At 36.5% G+C, this 17926-nt stretch overlaps 1 protein-coding gene across 1 annotated transcript in view; it reads right to left on the bottom strand.

Moving 5' to 3' along the window:
* The window catches only part of DGLUCY (D-glutamate cyclase), a 36272-nt gene extending 19708 nt beyond the window's left edge, over positions 1–16564 (bottom strand). Inside the window, 9 exon segments of the mRNA XM_077783986.2 lie at positions 1374–1565; positions 3728–3850; positions 5251–5273; positions 5275–5384; positions 7030–7228; positions 7914–7951; positions 7953–8068; positions 10844–10955; positions 16425–16564. Of these exon segments, the coding sequence (XP_077640112.2) occupies positions 1374–1565; positions 3728–3850; positions 5251–5273; positions 5275–5384; positions 7030–7228; positions 7914–7951; positions 7953–8068; positions 10844–10946 (904 nt within the window). The 5' untranslated portion in view covers positions 10947–10955; positions 16425–16564.
* Positions 16565–17926: the final 1362 nt, after the last annotated feature.

The following is a 17926-nucleotide window of genomic DNA, read 5'->3' as shown; positions in this document are numbered from 1 at the left end:
CCACGTTATCAGACCTTGAGAAATAGGTGAATATTAACAGAAGTCTCTTCTCATGGGTCAGTCCCTAAATAGGCAACACTATTATCTGTGTATGGCTTTCATTATTCAAACACTTCCTATCCCATGTTTCTTCCCTGTCACTTGGAAAAAAGTTCACAGCTCAGTTCTTTTGATTTGCTAGTACTCAAGAAAACCATGAGTACCAGCATGATGGGCTTATAGAGGTAAGTCTTCACTGGTGTTTTTCAGTCTCCTTGTAGACTCATCCTTCTTGCTCCCCTCACCCCCACATTTTCCTCTTTTGTTCCTCAATTTCCCCTTTGGCATTTCTCCCTCTGTTCCTTCTAAATAACACACAGGCAATACACAGATAATGGACAGAGAAAAAAGTTCAGAAAACTTAAAATTAACATAAGCAGAATACAAGTCTCTGAGAAGCGGGGTATATTAACTGAGACAAAGTACTGTACTCTCCTTTAGCAATAAAATAAACTAACTTTTAAGTTACGTTCTGTATTTCTGCAGAGCATGGTATCGTGCCAAGCCAGCTCCAGAGAGTGGGAAAGGAGAGGCCTTGTGAGTAAAAATAAACAGATCCAAATGTATGCACACAGCCCAAACCCAGAGCTTGGGAGTGCTGGGCGTAAGCTGTTTTCCACTACTGCCTACAGAGGATTTCAGATAATTTATGGCACACTGAGCTCAGACTTTACAGCAGCCAGAGGGACTAACTCAGTGTGTATTTTAGGAATGGTTGCTCTACTCAGTGTGCCTTTACTTCCCTCTCTTCCTTGCATGCACAGGCAGCCCCACCGCTCAACCTTCCTTGGTGACCTGGTCACTTTGGTCCATCATACAGCACCTCAGTGATGGATATGTCAGCAGAAATTAATATAATTCCACCTGTCAGAGAGTGGTGTTTGAAAAACACATGCAACTACTAGAATTCTCTGGTAGGACCACAGTAGTCATGACTATATGTAAAGAACTATGTACTCCATAGTGAATACCCATGTAGCTGTTACCAGCAAGCTGAGGTGCCCTGTACTTCACATACAATTTCAGTTTTACTCAGTAACAGTTCTTATTCCCTGTGGACTCTCCAGTCTGCTTCTGTGTACTTTGGGAGCATACAGGCATCAAGATCAGATATTCCGTTGTCCACAATGAATGATTTTGGCCAGACTCTGATATTAACTACAGTAACAGAAAATATAAGACCTAATTATATAAACTCACTGTATTCCATAAAGAATTCTTTTAATCCCTTTTAGATTTTTACTGTGTTCTTGAATTTAAAATATCTTAAAAGGCCAGATAGGTGGTATCTACCCCATAACTAATCCATTAAAGGGAGACAGTTTTTGTTTTACCTGGATCTATTCCAATTAGGGTCTCTAGAGTCTTTATCTTTTGGGCTGCTTCTGCTGACACAATGCTGAAATGCAGAGGATCTTGAGCGATGCAGTGGACTTGTGGGACTCCCCCTAAGGATCTGACATTGTCATTCTCTAGGTCAGTGATGAATGTGTAGTCACGAGAATGAGTAAAAGCTAATGGAGTTCCTAAAATGAATGAAAAAAATTCAGTTAAATGTTATTATTGCAATGTAACAAATTATAGGTTGATAAAATTTCAAAAAGCCACTTAATATTAACAATAGAGTCCTTGCCTGATGACAGTTATAAAAAGAGGAGATAAGTTACATTTGAGCAATTAATACACTTTGAGAAAGAAATGTATCTATGTACAGCTGAAAATTTTTCACTTTTAAAAAGCTCATGTGTGTAGGTGACATCAGTTTTTTCCACAATGTCCTATTTGGTCTAAACTTGAGGCAACCTAAGAATGAACTCTGGTACCCTTCCTAAAGGTCTGCTGTGATGGCCTTTGTCTTCCGAAGTCACTATGACCTGTGATGGGGCCCTGGTCTCCTGAAGATGGCTGAACACCTGCCTGCCCCTGGGAAGCAGTAAATTAATTCCCTATTTTGCTCAGTTTGCATGCATGGCTTTTGCTTTCCCTACAAAACTATATTTATCTCAATGCATGAGTTTTCCAGTTTTCAGCCTTCCAGTTCTCTCCCTCATCCTTCTGGCTGGGGTTAAACCATGGGAATTTAAACTGGCAAGTAATGACAAAAGTGGATCAGTAAGCGTCAGCCAAAGAAATACGAGTAGTCTCTAAAACCCTGGAGAAAAATAAGCTTCTTTAGACCTGACAGCATAGTTGCTTCCTAAGCTGAAAATATTTCCTGTTTTTATACTGATTCCAAAAGTCTGAATCTAGGTAATACTTGATTTGGCAAAATTGGTACATAACTGGTATACATAAACAAGCAAAACTTCCTTTGTTAGGAGGGTGAAAGTGGAGATGTTTCTCTACTAAGTACACATGTGCTTCATTTGAGCTACAACTGTTTGGACTCTATGGCTAGCAGTTTAAAGCACCTGGGGAACATGGTTGTTGAGGTTTACAATACCTCACCAAACCCTGTGAGCAGACAGGTTTTTTGTAACCAGCTAGCAGATTCATCTAAAGCATGGGTACTGGTGGTGTGACAGATTTTAAATGTCCCAGCTGAGAATGTAGCACAACAAAATAAAAACTATCCAAAAATTTCCTGGAATGTGCTAATAACAACTGCTTTAAATATAGAAAATGGAGAAATAAACAAAAGTGAAAGTCTGTTCCAGGCAAGGGCAGGATAGACAGCCACTTGTGCAACAGATTTGAGAGACATTGGCAATTTTTTTCTCTTTTCCCTACAACAAGGACGTGTGAGGAAGATGAACAGTTTTGCTGAAGAACCCAGGAAAGAATAGGATTTTCAGCATGGATTTGGGACTGGAAAAAAGAGATTGTAAGAACTCTTCCTAGAGCTGAACATATTAGAGCAGGTATTGAGAGAAGTTCAGATAAACATCTGTAAGAAACCACAAGGATCCTGTAAGGAGAGAAGGACAAAGCAGATGACCTCCCAGAGTTCTCCCAAATATATTGCCTATTATTTTTAAGCTTCTTTTTCAGTAAGAATGAAAATAGAGTATTTCATTCCTCACTAGTGACTTAGAGAAGTATATAATACTGTTATTATAGTTTTGTTGCATTTTCTTTCCTTTTGTGCTCATACGTGCATAAATGACTGCACACAGTGCATAAAAACTGTACAGAAGAAAAAGTTTCACTTATGTAAAGTGTGTCACATTTACTTAATTTTGGAGAAAACTAAAAGCTCAACATTCTCCATATGACACTTTTCCATGTCAATCAATTTGCTAGCTCTTGACAACATTTTGGAAAGATTTCTGGCTTCTCTCTTTTTATTAATTATTTTTTTTTCTTTACTATTGCTTTACTTCAATGTAGTACAAAATAATATTTTAAAAGAAAGAAGCTTAAAAATTAATGCCTTTAAAGCTCTCTTTTTTTTTTTATAATGCTAAAAAAGATGTTTTGATATTGCCAGAGCTGTAGACTTAAACATTAAAAACACATAAAAGTGGTGAAATTTCAGTAAGAATTTTCTTTAAAGCAGACCTGTATTTCACAACAAAAACTCTCCTGCCAAAGGCTTTTTGTTGTTTGGGGTATTTTTTATCTTCCCCAAAAATCAAGCCTGCTAATCAGCCAATTCAGTATCCTTTTTTAAAAAGTAAAATAAAACAGAGAGAGAGAGAAAAGAGATCAAGGGACAATTTAAAAAGAGACTCTAAGCAGCACATACGGCAGTTGATAATTGCTTCTATTCCTGTTACTCCACAGGCCCAAAACACTGGAATGTCACCAGGGTTAAGGTGAACTGGATCTCCATAGTCTGGTTTAGAAAGATCTTGTATTCCCAACAGACCTGGAATTGATCAAAAATGAAATAATGAGTGATTCTAATTAAGCAGTAATACTGCAAAGCTGGGGGAGTGGACCCCAAACATCATTCAATGACACTGAGTTAAGAGTTCAAAAGTTCAAGTTCCCCTAAAGTGGAACATTTAGTTTGCCTTTGAGTGCACATTCTCAGAGCCTGAATTGACTTGATTTCCCCTTTTTTCTACTCAGTAACACCAGTAAAAATGTATTTACCTTATTTCTGCAACAAAATGCAGTTTAGACATCTATGCTGAGTTTCCAAGATAATATAAATCTTCTGGATCAACAGAAGAATTCTATTCATAGCACTGGCAAACAAGAATAAATGTTTGCAATGCAAAATGAGTTCTTTCTAGAACACATTTTCTACTGTGGTAATTTCCTATATTCTTTAGCTAGAGAAAGGATCAATCTCTCTTTTCCTCTCTGTCTTAGATAAATACATTTCACTTTCAGCTGACTTTCATTAAATTGTCTTTTGCTTTATTCTAACACCTACTTGCAATAATCTGGGTCATTCTAAGCACTTGCTATCTTCCCTTGGTTTTAAATTCTTCAGATGCTTTAATATACCACTCTCTTTTATGAAATTAGTTTATATAATCTGTATATATGTTAGTTTACTCTTTTGTAATGACTTATTACTAGTTTGTCAGGCTTAAGTACTCAGATATGTTACTCAAGTACATTACTGGACTGTTGTGTTAACCAATGACATCTCCTTCCATGCCCTGCAGTGTGATCCTGCTGTGTATGTAGCCCATGATAACCAAACTTCTGACAGCAGGGGGGAAATTATTGCAATCTATCTTCATATTACAGGTCCTTCTCTCTTATTTTTTTCATTTTTGTTCAAACTAGATTAAAAAAAAAAAACTTGTCATATTTCTATTCATTTTGACTTAAGTGTTGTGCTCATTGTATGCTATTTCAGTATTTTTTAAAATAATGCAGTATTTACTTTTACATTCAACCACTAAGACACAAAATGCCTCCATACATACTTCTCCCCATGCTGTCAGTCATTGCTATCCTGTCACTGGAATCTCTGACAGCAAGAAAGTATTCACATACAAATGAAACTGCACACATTTCAGAAACTTGTAATTACACTTTTTACCAAAACCACCCCTGCCAGATAACTTATCTATATCCGACAACTATCTTTTATCTAAGAAAGCTGCATGTTCAGCTCACATAAAACCATTTTAATTTTTTTCTTCTTTCTTCCTTTTTCCTTTTATATTCGGGTTTGTGAATATTAGAAAGGATTAAAACAGATTAAGTGGTGCAGGCATTTCAGTCCTACCACTTCCCATGCTTTCCCCCTTCACTTGTATACACAGCCAGGTGTATGCAGAATGAGAAATGAAAAGCACTGACCAGGGTCACCTATGTGAATTGGTTAATTCTGCCGTTGCTAGCACAGCTGCTCCCAACTTGCTTTCAGGAATAGGTCTCATTGTGACTACTAAGTTGCAGTAAAACATAGAAATGCTGTAGCAAGGCACAGATGTCTGGCAGTTCAAAAGAATCCAGTGTTAGCAGGAATATTGAACAATACTTCTAAAATGTCAGAATAAATAAATCTAAATCTTTATGCTGCACTTGAATTTAGAAAGGCTGCATTCTAACACTCATTGTAAATTATTTTGAAAAAAAAAAATCTTGGGATCCTGTATATTTTCCTTTAAGATTCCATCATTTAGCTCCAGCACTCTGAAGTGAGATCACTACAGTTTTCAGCTTAATGCATTCCTTGTTTTGGTGCACACAGAAAGATGAGCTCAGTATACTGAATATTGTCTGAAAACAATGGTGTGTTCCCTCCACAGAAGGTGAAAAAGCTAATAGAAAATTATGGCACACCTACAAATCTACTTACACTGACTCTACCCTCTGTAGTTGAATACAGTGCCTGGTAACATGGCAGGGTCAGCAACTGCTGATGGCAATACCCTCTTGTACAGAAGCTGCATGACAGTTCCATACAAATACAAATACAAATACAAATACAAATACAAATACAAATACAAATATCTCATGCCTCTACAAAAGCTCTATGGAATTCGTCATCCTGACCAACTGGGAGGCTGAGGCACCTTCTCTATTAAGAAAGAAAGCAGGTCAGCTTTTTAGGAAAAAATGTCACATATCTGAGTTGCAGTTGAACATAAACAAGACATCCAGAGAGCTAGAGCTGTCGAGAAAATGTTCATTTAAAGCCTTTATAATGATAATAATAATCACACCTGTCACTGAATAAACACACTATGCAGTTCTTCACAGCACTAATGTGCTATAAACGATAAAATTTTCCTAATTCTGAAATTCTAGAAGCAGATACATAGCTGTATTTTGTTTTCTTTAAGCTTGGTAGAAGGACTCACCCATGAGATACACTTGCACCATCATTTTGACCAGGAGCATAGCATAGATTGTGTAATGATAACACTGAAAACAACACTAACCTTTCTACACTAGCTCAGTATCTGAACTAAATGAAAAAGGCATGCAGATGAATACTTGAATGTTCTTAGTATTAAGGGGCTTATTTACTGGAGCCAGAATTATTCTAAGACTTCTTTTACCATTAAAATGTACACCACAAACTTTTTGGGCACAGTCTTAATTTTCAGTGCTATGGTAGGCACCTCAAGTCTTTGGGAACATCTTCTGGCCCAGAGGCCTGGATTTGCAGTTTAAAGGCTCTGCTGTCTACAGGAAAACTCCAGAATGTGGCTGTCATGCAGAAAAAACCACTATTGTCATGGTTTATAAAAGGAATACTCCAACTGCAAACATGAGCTGGTAAGGAGAGCAGGACACATGTAAAGACATGGTCAGAACAGTACTTGGTCACTGGGTGAAACAGAGGGAAAACCAGAAAAGAATCCACATGAAATGGCTGCTACAGGAAACAGGGAAAGCTTTGTCACAAAAAAAAAGGAATAAAAAAGCAGATTGGCCTTACACTGAACTGAGGCTGGGAATATGTTACCCTATATTTTCATTTGCTCAGCACTAGCACATGCCTTAAGTTGCTGTGTAGGTAGAAGAAAAAAGTTCTGATTTGAACAACGTATATGCACCTAATCTGAATATGGGCAAAACTCACAGGCAAAATTACAACAAAGATTACGTGTGTGTGCATATACTTACTTTGTACATGCTTACATTACATTTTTGCTCAACGTTTCTGATAGGAATGCCAGCTTTTTGGACTGCTTTTTCAAAAGAGAAGCTGCAGCCTAAATAAAAAGTCACCATGTCCTTGAGTTGTTCAGAATACTCCTTAAGGCTTTTCAGTGACCCAGTACAAGCTCCATGCTCATATTTTCTATACTGCTGGCAGTCAGTCCTAGTGAAATAAGTTATCACAGCTTTGTCACTTTTTTTTTAAAAACAAGATGAATTGGTTGAATTGACATAAACCCAGTATGAAACCACACAATATAGCCTGCTTTATCCATTTTGTTCTTTCTGACTAATAATGAAACAAACACAGACAAAACCCCCAGAACATCTTATTCTGCACAAAACCAAGCTGGCAGACAGAATGTTAGAGTTTGAGATTTTTGGGTTTTATAGGTAAAGGCCCCATATGCATATCTTTTTGCAAGCTTTAAAAAATTAGGGAGCTGGTTTAAACCTTGTTTTTAGTGTTTACCATAGGAGTGTATGTTTCAAATTTCAAAGATTCTACAAGTATTGTACAGACACCATGGCCATGTTTCTAGTAAATAAAACAAATATAAAACCCTATTATTGAATTCTGTGGGCTCAGACTGCAAAATATTTAAAAATACACAAAATTTCACCTTTGGATTAGAGAAATACTTGCAATACTGACAATTATCATAACATATGGCTCAAGAACAAGATAATCAGGCTGTTATACATGGTTTTCACTCAAAGGTATAACTCCAAGAAAAGAACATTGTTCAAAATCCTCAGCAGTGTAATCAGGCTTTTTCCTCAAATTCTCCTAATCACCACCAGCATTCACTTCAGAATATTGGCCAGCAGAGTTGGTCTGTAGTTACCTGATATCAGAATCACTACTCAGGGAAGGACATTTCCAGTTCACCTGGTTGACTTCTGTACAGCAGTGGCAGGGGTCCATCATTTGCATGGCAGAACTTCTCAAAGTCATCAGCCAGGGACTTGTGCAAAATCACAACGTTGGCCTGTTTATAGCCTTAAATTGTGGAAGGTAGGAATGGTTGGTTATTAATTCAGCTTTTTGTTTGTGAAACAATAACTTTTCTGTACAATAACTTTTCTGTATGAATTTCTTTAGATGGTTTGTAAGAATTACCTGAAGGAAATTTTTGATTCAGAACTCTGTAATTAGATCAAACTTCTTGAAATGCTTTAAGAACCATAGCTAGGCCTACTCTATATGTGAAGTCATTCACAGCTAAAACAAATTAGCAGACATGAGTAGTAGCAGAATATGAAGACACCATAATTAAGAAACATTTCTCTTAATTTATATATAAACATGATTTCTTTTCTAACTGGGGACATTAGTCTTCTGTAGGAATATGCTTTATTTGCAGATGTTAACTCAGAGTCAATGAAAAGCTATCACACGCCACATTTTCACAATTATTTTTCACCACACCAAGATATAAATCAATGCAAAAGTAAACTCCTGGTATCATGATGTTAGTAGCACATTCTTTAAAATTTCTAGGCTAGGGAATTTAAATGTGGGCTGCAATTAAACACAAATGATTACAGCTCAGGAATAAACTCTTGACTGTCCACTGAATCTCAGTAATTTCTAATTAAAATTCTAATTTAATTTCTAATTAAAAAAAAACAAACTAAAACAGAACTGCTACACTTTCTTCACTTGCAAACAGCTTTGATTAAAAAGGTTCTTAACTGCTACTATGAAATAGCTTCTAAAGACATTAACATTTTTGCAATGAGTACCGCTGAAAAAAAGTCCCACCAAGCGAAAATTTATATTTTCTTAACAGTAGTAGTTAATACCAATGCCATTTAAACTTTCCTGCACAGAAATATCAACTATTAAAATAATGGGAGGAAATTTGGAGTACAACTGGTCTGGGGTGTATAAACCCAGCAATTAACAATCTCTAAATTCTGTACCGATTCTCTCTTGAAGAGTTATTACTGTCTGATATCAGGCAGGCGAGTAGGAGGCTGCACAGAAGCACTCACTTTCTGCAGTAGTCTGTCATCAAGGAGGCAATAATTTAGTTGAAATCAATGAGCTGCCTTCAAAGGCTGTAGAAAATGAGCCAAATCTTACTCTTGACTAAAGCTAACAAAGAAATCCAAAGAGAATTCTATTCCTGATGGAAAAATGCAAAGCAAAGGCTGAGGTAAGCATGTATTTGCATACTGAATTTGTCCACAAACTGCTCTCTTGGGAGTAGTCAGCACAAAAATTCATTTTATTACTAGCAAAAGTTACTAAATACAGAACGAGATTCTTGCTAAATACAGAAAAATATTTTTGCTAAATAAACATATTACATTATCCACTGAATAAAACATTAAGTTTGGTTACCCCTCAATTTCATTCCCTGCCATCCACGAGAAATCCACAGGCACTTTCGGCTTTGCTGGTTATATTAATAAGTTCTTAAAATTATGGGTTTAGTCAGGGCATTCAACTGACAGCACTGAATTTCACATACTAGTTACAGATGACAGGCTGAATCTTCAGGAAAATACTTGATAAACTCAGGAAGCCTCATTACAACACTTTGAGAACTTTATTGCTCCTCCTGATAGCTATCCTTATTTTGTATACAACCCTGATGGATTCACTTGCATTATGGAGCCATCATTATGGATGTATTCACAAGCAATGGTAGTGGAGCTGGATGTGTTGACCAACCCAGGCAGTAATTCAACACATTCATGTCCAAGTTCAGAGAAGTTTAGAAAGAGCTTTTAAATTCTATGGTGAATGACAATGAGGACAGTAAGAAAGAATTGGATAACAACAGCATAAGAGAATTTGTTACAATGGTTCTTTTTGTATAATGAAACTATTTGCTCATGAACTTGTTTTGTATGTCAACAATATTTCTAAAAACGTTAGAACCAGTACATTCAAAACTACTGCAGCAATAAATTCACTTAAAAATTTGGCTGGGCAAACCTCAAATTATTAACATTATAAAATGTCTTCCATTAGTATTTTTCAACTTAGAAACTGATAGAAAAGAAAACCACAATTTTAAGACTCACTACAGTTCTAAAAATGACTTTTATTATATTTTATAGTAGTGCTACTATTGTACACACAACTTAGTTGATCATGGTATTTTTGTTTACATTAATTTTTAAAGTTGATCAGAACAATGACAGACTTCTGTTTCTGTAAAAGTCCAGCTATGAAAGGCAAGACAGAAATCAATTTTCCAGAATGTATTCCGTTATCTGAGTATAAAACTAATTTTTCCCTTTATAATTCCCAGCCTTGCTGATCCAGTAATCTTCACCTTCTGCAACAAATCAAGCAGAAAACCACTCCTGTATCAATTTGCCTCTAATTCTTCCTCAAAGCATATCTGATGTGCTAAGTAAAGCCAGGTCTCTGTGAAGAACATAGTAAAGAACATCTTACAAATGTGATAATAACATGCAAGAAAACCCAGATTTCGTTAAAGACTTTTCAAATGTTTTCTACATCCATCATTTCTCAACAACAACTGGAAGCTGAGGAATGCACTGCAAACACTGAAAACAAAGTCCATGTACATTACTCAGGTAGGATGGTGTATTTCTTCTGATACATCTTTATGATTTAAAAAACAGAGTCAGGTGCTTACAATGTGATTTCAAAAACACCGAAGAACATAACATTTTCTTCTGTTTTACTTTGGTGCTTTTGATATTTCTCCAATCCTTTACAAACAAAAACCACATAGGTATGAATATAAAATAGAATCACTTTGCACAGAGAGCTGTTAGGTTCACTTACCTTCTGCCATTACAGAAGTATTACTAATACTGAGTCTGTTGCACCGAATTATTCTTCTTAGCACATGGGGAAGGAGAGATTTCAAGCCTCCTGTCAAAAGCATCCTTTCATCCTTAACAGACAGATAATTATAAATTCAAACACAAAACGCCTTTTTTTTTTCTCCCCCCTCCCCATTTTAAATTCTGATTTTCTGGAGAACTTAGCTTACATTTCCTCCTTGTGTTCCACCAAAGTTATTATCACTGGGAGATTCTAAGTTGTAGCTCAAAAGGGAGCTCAAATTTAAAGGGTTATTTTACTGACATTCTATGACTAAATGCAAACTGGATCTCTCAACAAATTAACTGGAGACATGCACTTCAATATTTGGGATAGACCACAAAAATTTTGTTGCTCTACAATGTAAGAAACACTCATTTCCTCCTTGATTAATATTAATTTTCTACCGTATTCTCTTTTCCAAAATTCACTGTAATTCTAAAATTGCAGAAGCACAAGTGGATTAACCTACCAGGGTATAATCTATAATATTACTTCTCTGATCAAAATACTTTTAGGCAAATAGCAAGGTAACCTTGTGGTAAAGAGAGAACTATATTCAGAAAGTGTATTACATTTCAGATGTATTATGGTTTCAAATATTAATTATGCAGAACTGAATATTCCCGTGGCTATTCTTCCACTGGGAAAGCACAAATAGAGATGTTTAAGTCACTTGTCACAAAATCTAGAGTAGGTACAGAAATAAGTTTTATAATTACAATAAATCTTTTTCTTCTTTTGAAGACTTAAATAAATGTTACTTTTCTGCAATCCAGACGAAGCTCACACAAAGCTTTTCTCTCAAGCTGAACTACTAATAACTAAAAAGGATTTATTATATCACTATTAGGAAAAAGTAACAGTTAAGTGTGGCTAAAATAATAATTTGGCTGTATATGATTTTAACCTTAGTTACTTCTAGGTGAAGAAACTGAATTATCCTCCAATTAAATTACCAACCTCCAAGTCTTTCTTTAATTCAGAACAAGCCATTCTTGATGTCATTCAAATGAAGTAATAAATATGAGAGAAGGTGTACTGCTCTTTTTAAAAGCTGTTACTAAATTAATATATAATGAGATGTTATACCCTTCTAGCAAACGTTAACTTTTCTGTTAAAGGTCCACAGTTTTTGTTCTGTAACTATGATAGTACAAAGTTTTACTCTCACAATTAGAGAGTGGAGTAGAATAGTGTGAAAATTTATATCTCTGAGCAATCATTCTGTAATTAACTTGAAGAGCAGTTATATGTTTTGACTGAAAAGATACTTTTATCCTAGTCTGTCCAAAATGCTTCCCAGTTTGCAAAGCTCTGAAAGGTTAAGTTGGGTGCACTGAAATTTAAAGTAAACTTTGTCTCTATTCTTAATTCTGAAATCTTTATATAACATTGTCAGCCAAAAGAAAACAGTCTTTTTTCTGAACTCCAACTTACTACTTTCTAGCTCTTCTCTGCTGCTTTTACATTATCACTCAGTATGCTGTACAAAAATAGTCTTCATTACAAAATCATGAACAATTCCAAACACACATTTTACAGATAACAAGAAGTTGGATATAGAGATGTCGCTGATCACTAATTCAGGCCTATAAGTATCAATTAAAGATGCACTATTCTTAATTCCTTTACTTTGTTCTGAGATAGTTTCAGATAATGATAGTATCAGTTACCTCATGGGGGTATGTTGGATCATGACACAAGACAACATGCAGGGTGTTAAAAATGCCTTAAGAGAAGAGGCTGACAGAGCTTATTGGATAGCTATTGTGCCTGAAGGCATCCTGTGTGGTGTCCCCCCAAGGAGCTTCTAAGATCTGTCTTTCCAGTGTGTTATCCTTAATGAAATTAACATCTAAAGCAGACCAGATAGAATCCTGTGTAAATAGTGTTTGAAAATCAGGTCATTGACTGGCTGCATAATGACAAATTTCATACTTAAAGCATCCAGTCTGAAAAAAGACCTTCTTCTAAGTCATGCTGCTCACATCAGACTTCCTGACTTTCAACAACCAATGTAATAAAGCTTCATAGCACTGAAGCATCAAGTTCGTTCTTGAGGAACATTTTCTTAAACATCTGCTTCCACATTAGAAGCACAATAAACACATTTCTTTTTAGAGTTTTCATGAAGGTTCAATGTATTTCGTGTATAGCTTGTGAACTTAAATGGATAAGTATTAAAATACTTTGCTCTCTGAGACATTAAGATTGCATTTACCCACTACTAATTTGTGGTCACTACCGCATACTAAGCTGCACTTCCAGATCTTGACAAGGATGATGAAACTTCAAAGCTGGAAAGAGATGAAGATGATGTAGGAAGCTGTGTGATCAGGCAGTGATGACAGTTTAGCTTATGCCAGATCAGTAGTTCAGAATAATGAATCAATTTTTCAGAAACAATATTGTATTAAAATGACATTATATTACAAAGACACATATAAATATTCAAGAATAAACCTCTTTTTACATCATACTGGCAGTAAGGAAGTACAGTTTGGGAAAAGTACAGTATAGTTTTGGTACAAGTTCTAAACTGATCTTGGGTCTGTCTTTAATAAGTAACATAAAATTGTTAGTTGACATCTTTGTTCAGTAAATACTTGTGTAGCACCACTTCAGTAGAATTAAGCAGTTACCACTATCTGATTAATTTGGCCCAGATGATTTTCAAAATATCTCATTATCAAGATAATAATAATTTTCAAGAAAGTCAGATCGGAGGGTGAATATTTTTTTATTAGAAATTGTGATCCCTGGTTGCCATATGAAGCTCTAAGTCATTAACCATTTCTATATGCTGTTCTCAGAGCACAGGTGACTGAGTGCAATGTTGTGCTGATCTTTGCTGAGATGACTGGAACAGGACTGGTTCTAAGCCTCATATTTGTAACTGATTGTAAAGAATATGCTCTAGTTCCTCCAAACTCCACAACTCATGCAAGGAAAAGGAGTATGTTGAGAGGAAGCCATGAAGCAAGAAAAATGTAGTTCCAGACAAGATTTTAAAAAGAGATTGCCCTGCGTTTCAGATGACTTGCAAGATGGACAGAGTAGCCACTTTGCATCTTCCAGGCTATTCCATATTTTCTTCCTCTTTGTCTACAGTGTGCCTTTATCTCTGTATCTTTTCCTCCCTGAGCTCAGACCCCTATCTCCATACCTCCAAGTTGGGCTGACCTTTGTGTAGCACTTGCTTCTTTGGTTTGTCTCACTGCACCCTCTGGCAATATGGGAGTTTAGATGCCTTATCTCTTCTCATTGGCTCTTTTTAATTCATATAGTTGATGTATCACTCAGTTGTACTTTAACACTTCCATTTTTAATCTTAAATGAGCTTTTTCTGTTTCTAGTGTGAGACAAAATAGTCTAACATCAGAACTCATAATACATGATTAATTCACAAATGTTTTCCCAGACTTATATGATTTAGACTCCTCTGACCGCACCTATACTCATATGTGAACATACAGATATCCCTTTTACAGGCAGGCTTATCTTAAGCATTCCTTTTCTATTTCATTTTTAATTTCTGACAGTGGAGCCACCAACCACCTTAAAAAGTAATATATCTTACAAGCTACAGTTTATGAAGTGTTTTTGCAATCTGCAGAACAAAAGCTCTTTATGGAAAAAGAAGGAAACTAGTACGTGAAACATTTTCTATTACCTTAGAGCTTTCAAAATGAAAAAGTGAATCTGTAAATTTCACAGATATTTAAATACGAACATAGATTCTTTACAGGCCCACATTGTAAATTATTCATTATCCAAGAAAATGGAAAAATGTCATTTAAGTGTCAGAGAGATTACACTTTGAGATGCAGTGGGTGGGTCCATACTGCTGTGCTAAACCACACCAGATAAAAACGAATCAAGAAATTATGTAATAACACTAAGGATTAAAACATTCTTCAGAAGTGTCAGTCTTACTACTTTGCCTTCACATATATCAAATGAATTAATGGAATAGAAGTAAAAAAATAGCATTTCTAGGGTTTCAAAAATGGAACACATGAGAATACACAGCTTGTAAAAAGTATGGGTGGTAAGGGTAATAAACAGGTTTGAACACTGCAAAGTAGTTAACACCAATTTCTGGTGTTACGAATTACAGGTCTGTTTCTCCAGTGGCACTGATAGACTAAAAAGAATATGGTTTAATGCAGCATAATCCAGAGAGATTGCTTGCAAGGAGCCCAAAGACTCTTACGAAATACAGCCTTGCATTGCTCATATCACTTTTGTCCTATTTTCAGTTTAAAGTCTGATAATAAGAATGGGTGGTGGCATGTATGGGATCATGAGCCAAAAAAGTGCAAAGGTCACTACTTAAAACTGCTGGGCAGGGCTTTTAGATATTGTCATGCAGATACCTTACCCAGAGCTACTGCTGCACAAACAGGAACAGCAGAGCAACCTGAAACATGAGCCAGCCCATGGACTGCTTTTACCAATACATAATGGAAAGTAATCTAAACTAATTATAATATAACAAACACTTTGTGTACTTTGCCTTGCCCTAGTATGAATATGGTTACAGACGCTTGTTAACATAAACGCACTTCTAATGACCTGCTGTTTAATCATCAAGCTGATTTGAAATTCAGCCAGCAAACTTCTCTGAAAATTTAGTCCATTTGATTTTCCAATAGGATCTCTCAGTTTGTGATCTTTTATTTGAAGAATCAATTAATGATCCTTTTTCTTCCTATCTGCTATGAATCATTTCAAAGCACAGAAGATCTTTGTGTATCATTCCAAAAGGGGAGTGTGTTGTGTATTTTCAGACAATAGCTCATCCAGCAAATTATTATTTAACTTGACATTTGAAATATAGGGTATTTGTATTTGAAGTTTATGCACCTCTAAATGAGGGCTGCAAATATAAATTTAAATTAGATTCCATTAGTGTTCTATCTGCTGCTTAAAGCAACCAGCCTATACTTGAGATCCTGCAGATTACGTCAGGACAATAAATTGATAGAATAAATATGTCTTTGATGCAAACTTGTTTATTTGCAAAAAAGATACACAACACCTAGTTTCTTGCAGTATATTAAGAACAAAAACAGAGAGCAATTACCAGTTTCAAAACAGCCATTTCAGACAGCACTGTATGTTGCTGCAACCACTGTATTGGTATTACTTTACACTCAGCTTCTGCTCTGGGACAAAACAAATTGTTTCTTAGGTGGAGAAATATGGGCAGAGACTATAGAATAGTTCACATCAGGCCCTGCCCTTGCATGGGCACAACCTATGCAAAATCCCAGTTATTTGGGTTTTTTTTATCCTGCAAAAGATGAGCCCTCATGACTTCACATGCCCTTCCAACCCTTGGGTCATATCCTAATACCCACATTCCTGCCTCATCACCTTACAAATACATATGACCACGTTTTAGAACAGCTGCCTCATTTACACGCACCTTTGGCAAGACATAGTACACATCTAAGTGGAGACTAAGAAATTCATCAAGATTTAAAACTGTTACATTCATGCCTTGGACTTTGCTGACAGGAATACTCACCAGTAGCAAGAAGAGACTGCAAATGATCCACCAAAGGCTGTTTTCATACGAGATGGCAAGGGTCGCTTATTCAACTTCAAGAAATTGAAAAAAAACATGAAGGCATGAGGATGGTATTTAAATATTGTTTCCCAGTTTATGCTGAGCTACAGATTATAAGAATTGCTCCACATGGGGACCTTGCTGCAGACCACCACTGCCAGTCTCTCCCATGCCCCTGTGGCAGCACTGGCCAGCTAACACTGCACACAGCAGCTAAGGTGATGGGCATTGGCTGGACAAAACTCCTAAAGTGAGGGAAATTTTTCTTTCCAGTCTTATTGAGAAGGAAAGAAAGTGGAAGTCCATAGGACAAAGTACAATGACTTGTACTGCTTTGTTGGCAAGGCAGCAGCCACAGGTGCTTGTTTTGATAAGAACATATGCCACCATGTGGGTTACACCCAGTCACATCATGCATGGTCACAGGGCTGATGGGGTGCTCATTCCTATCAAGGAATTCCATCTGAAGGTAAGCAGGTAAGTGATGTTCTGCTACCTACACATCATAAAAATAGAACCACGCTCCCAAAAAATGTGCCATGCTCTTGCTGTCAGGTCTTTCAGGCTACTTCCAGGATTATGCCATTCCTTTTTTTTCACATGTCTGCCAGCAGGTGCTGTCACTGCACCCACCACTGCTCACCAAGCAATTCTCCTCAGCAATGGTCACTAAAGAAATTATTCCAGCCCACGTGTTTACACAAAGTTAGTGTCCTTGAGATGTGAGTGTCTCAGTAGGCTGTGTGTGGGGAACTTCCAGTGAATTGTACCCCTCCAAACTACCAAGAACAAATATCTCCGTCTCCACAAATACCTGTGATGAAGAGATATTAACTTTCATTTTTCCACTGCTTCCTTCAACTCCTAGACCAAGAAGTACTGGGAACAGCTCAAAAGGACAGAGCGTCATTTCCCTGACAAACCTCCAGGCTTAAGTAGTACTATATGGATGATCAGATGAATCTGTGGCAGGATCTCCAAGAATACCTCACTGCAATTTTCAGAAGTATAGGTAAATTGCTGTTAGCAACTGTACTATGTGATAGCAAATGGTCTGCATTTGGACTGCTATTTTGTCCTGAAGCATCCACACTGCCCCTATAATAAATGTTAATTTGCACCAAGGATACCTGGACAACTCTGTTCTGCAGCATCCATTCTAACTTGAATTATTCCAAGTTATGGACAAATTATGGCTGCATTACTATACTTTCCTTAATGCATACCTGACAACTGTGGTATTATGTGGTGACTACAGTTGTCATGATCTGGAAACCGCCCTCAGCAGTTTGGTGCAGCCAGGCACCTGCAGACACATTTTTTCTCTATCTGCAAGAGCTCAGGGCATGTTTGACCAACACTTAGTACAGCAGGACAATGAGAAGGAATAGCAATGAGCAGTGCTATCAGTAATTAGACATATATTCTAAGGCTGACAATACCATAGTCCTTTTTGAGAA

Source organism: Lonchura striata, chromosome 5 (assembly GCF_050655825.1).
Source record: "Lonchura striata isolate lonStrDom1 chromosome 5, ASM5065582v1, whole genome shotgun sequence".
In the NCBI taxonomy this organism is placed as follows: Eukaryota; Metazoa; Chordata; class Aves; order Passeriformes; family Estrildidae; genus Lonchura; species Lonchura striata.
The sequence above is the reverse complement of the archived record's forward strand: the minus strand, read 5'-3'. Positions and strand labels throughout refer to the sequence as shown.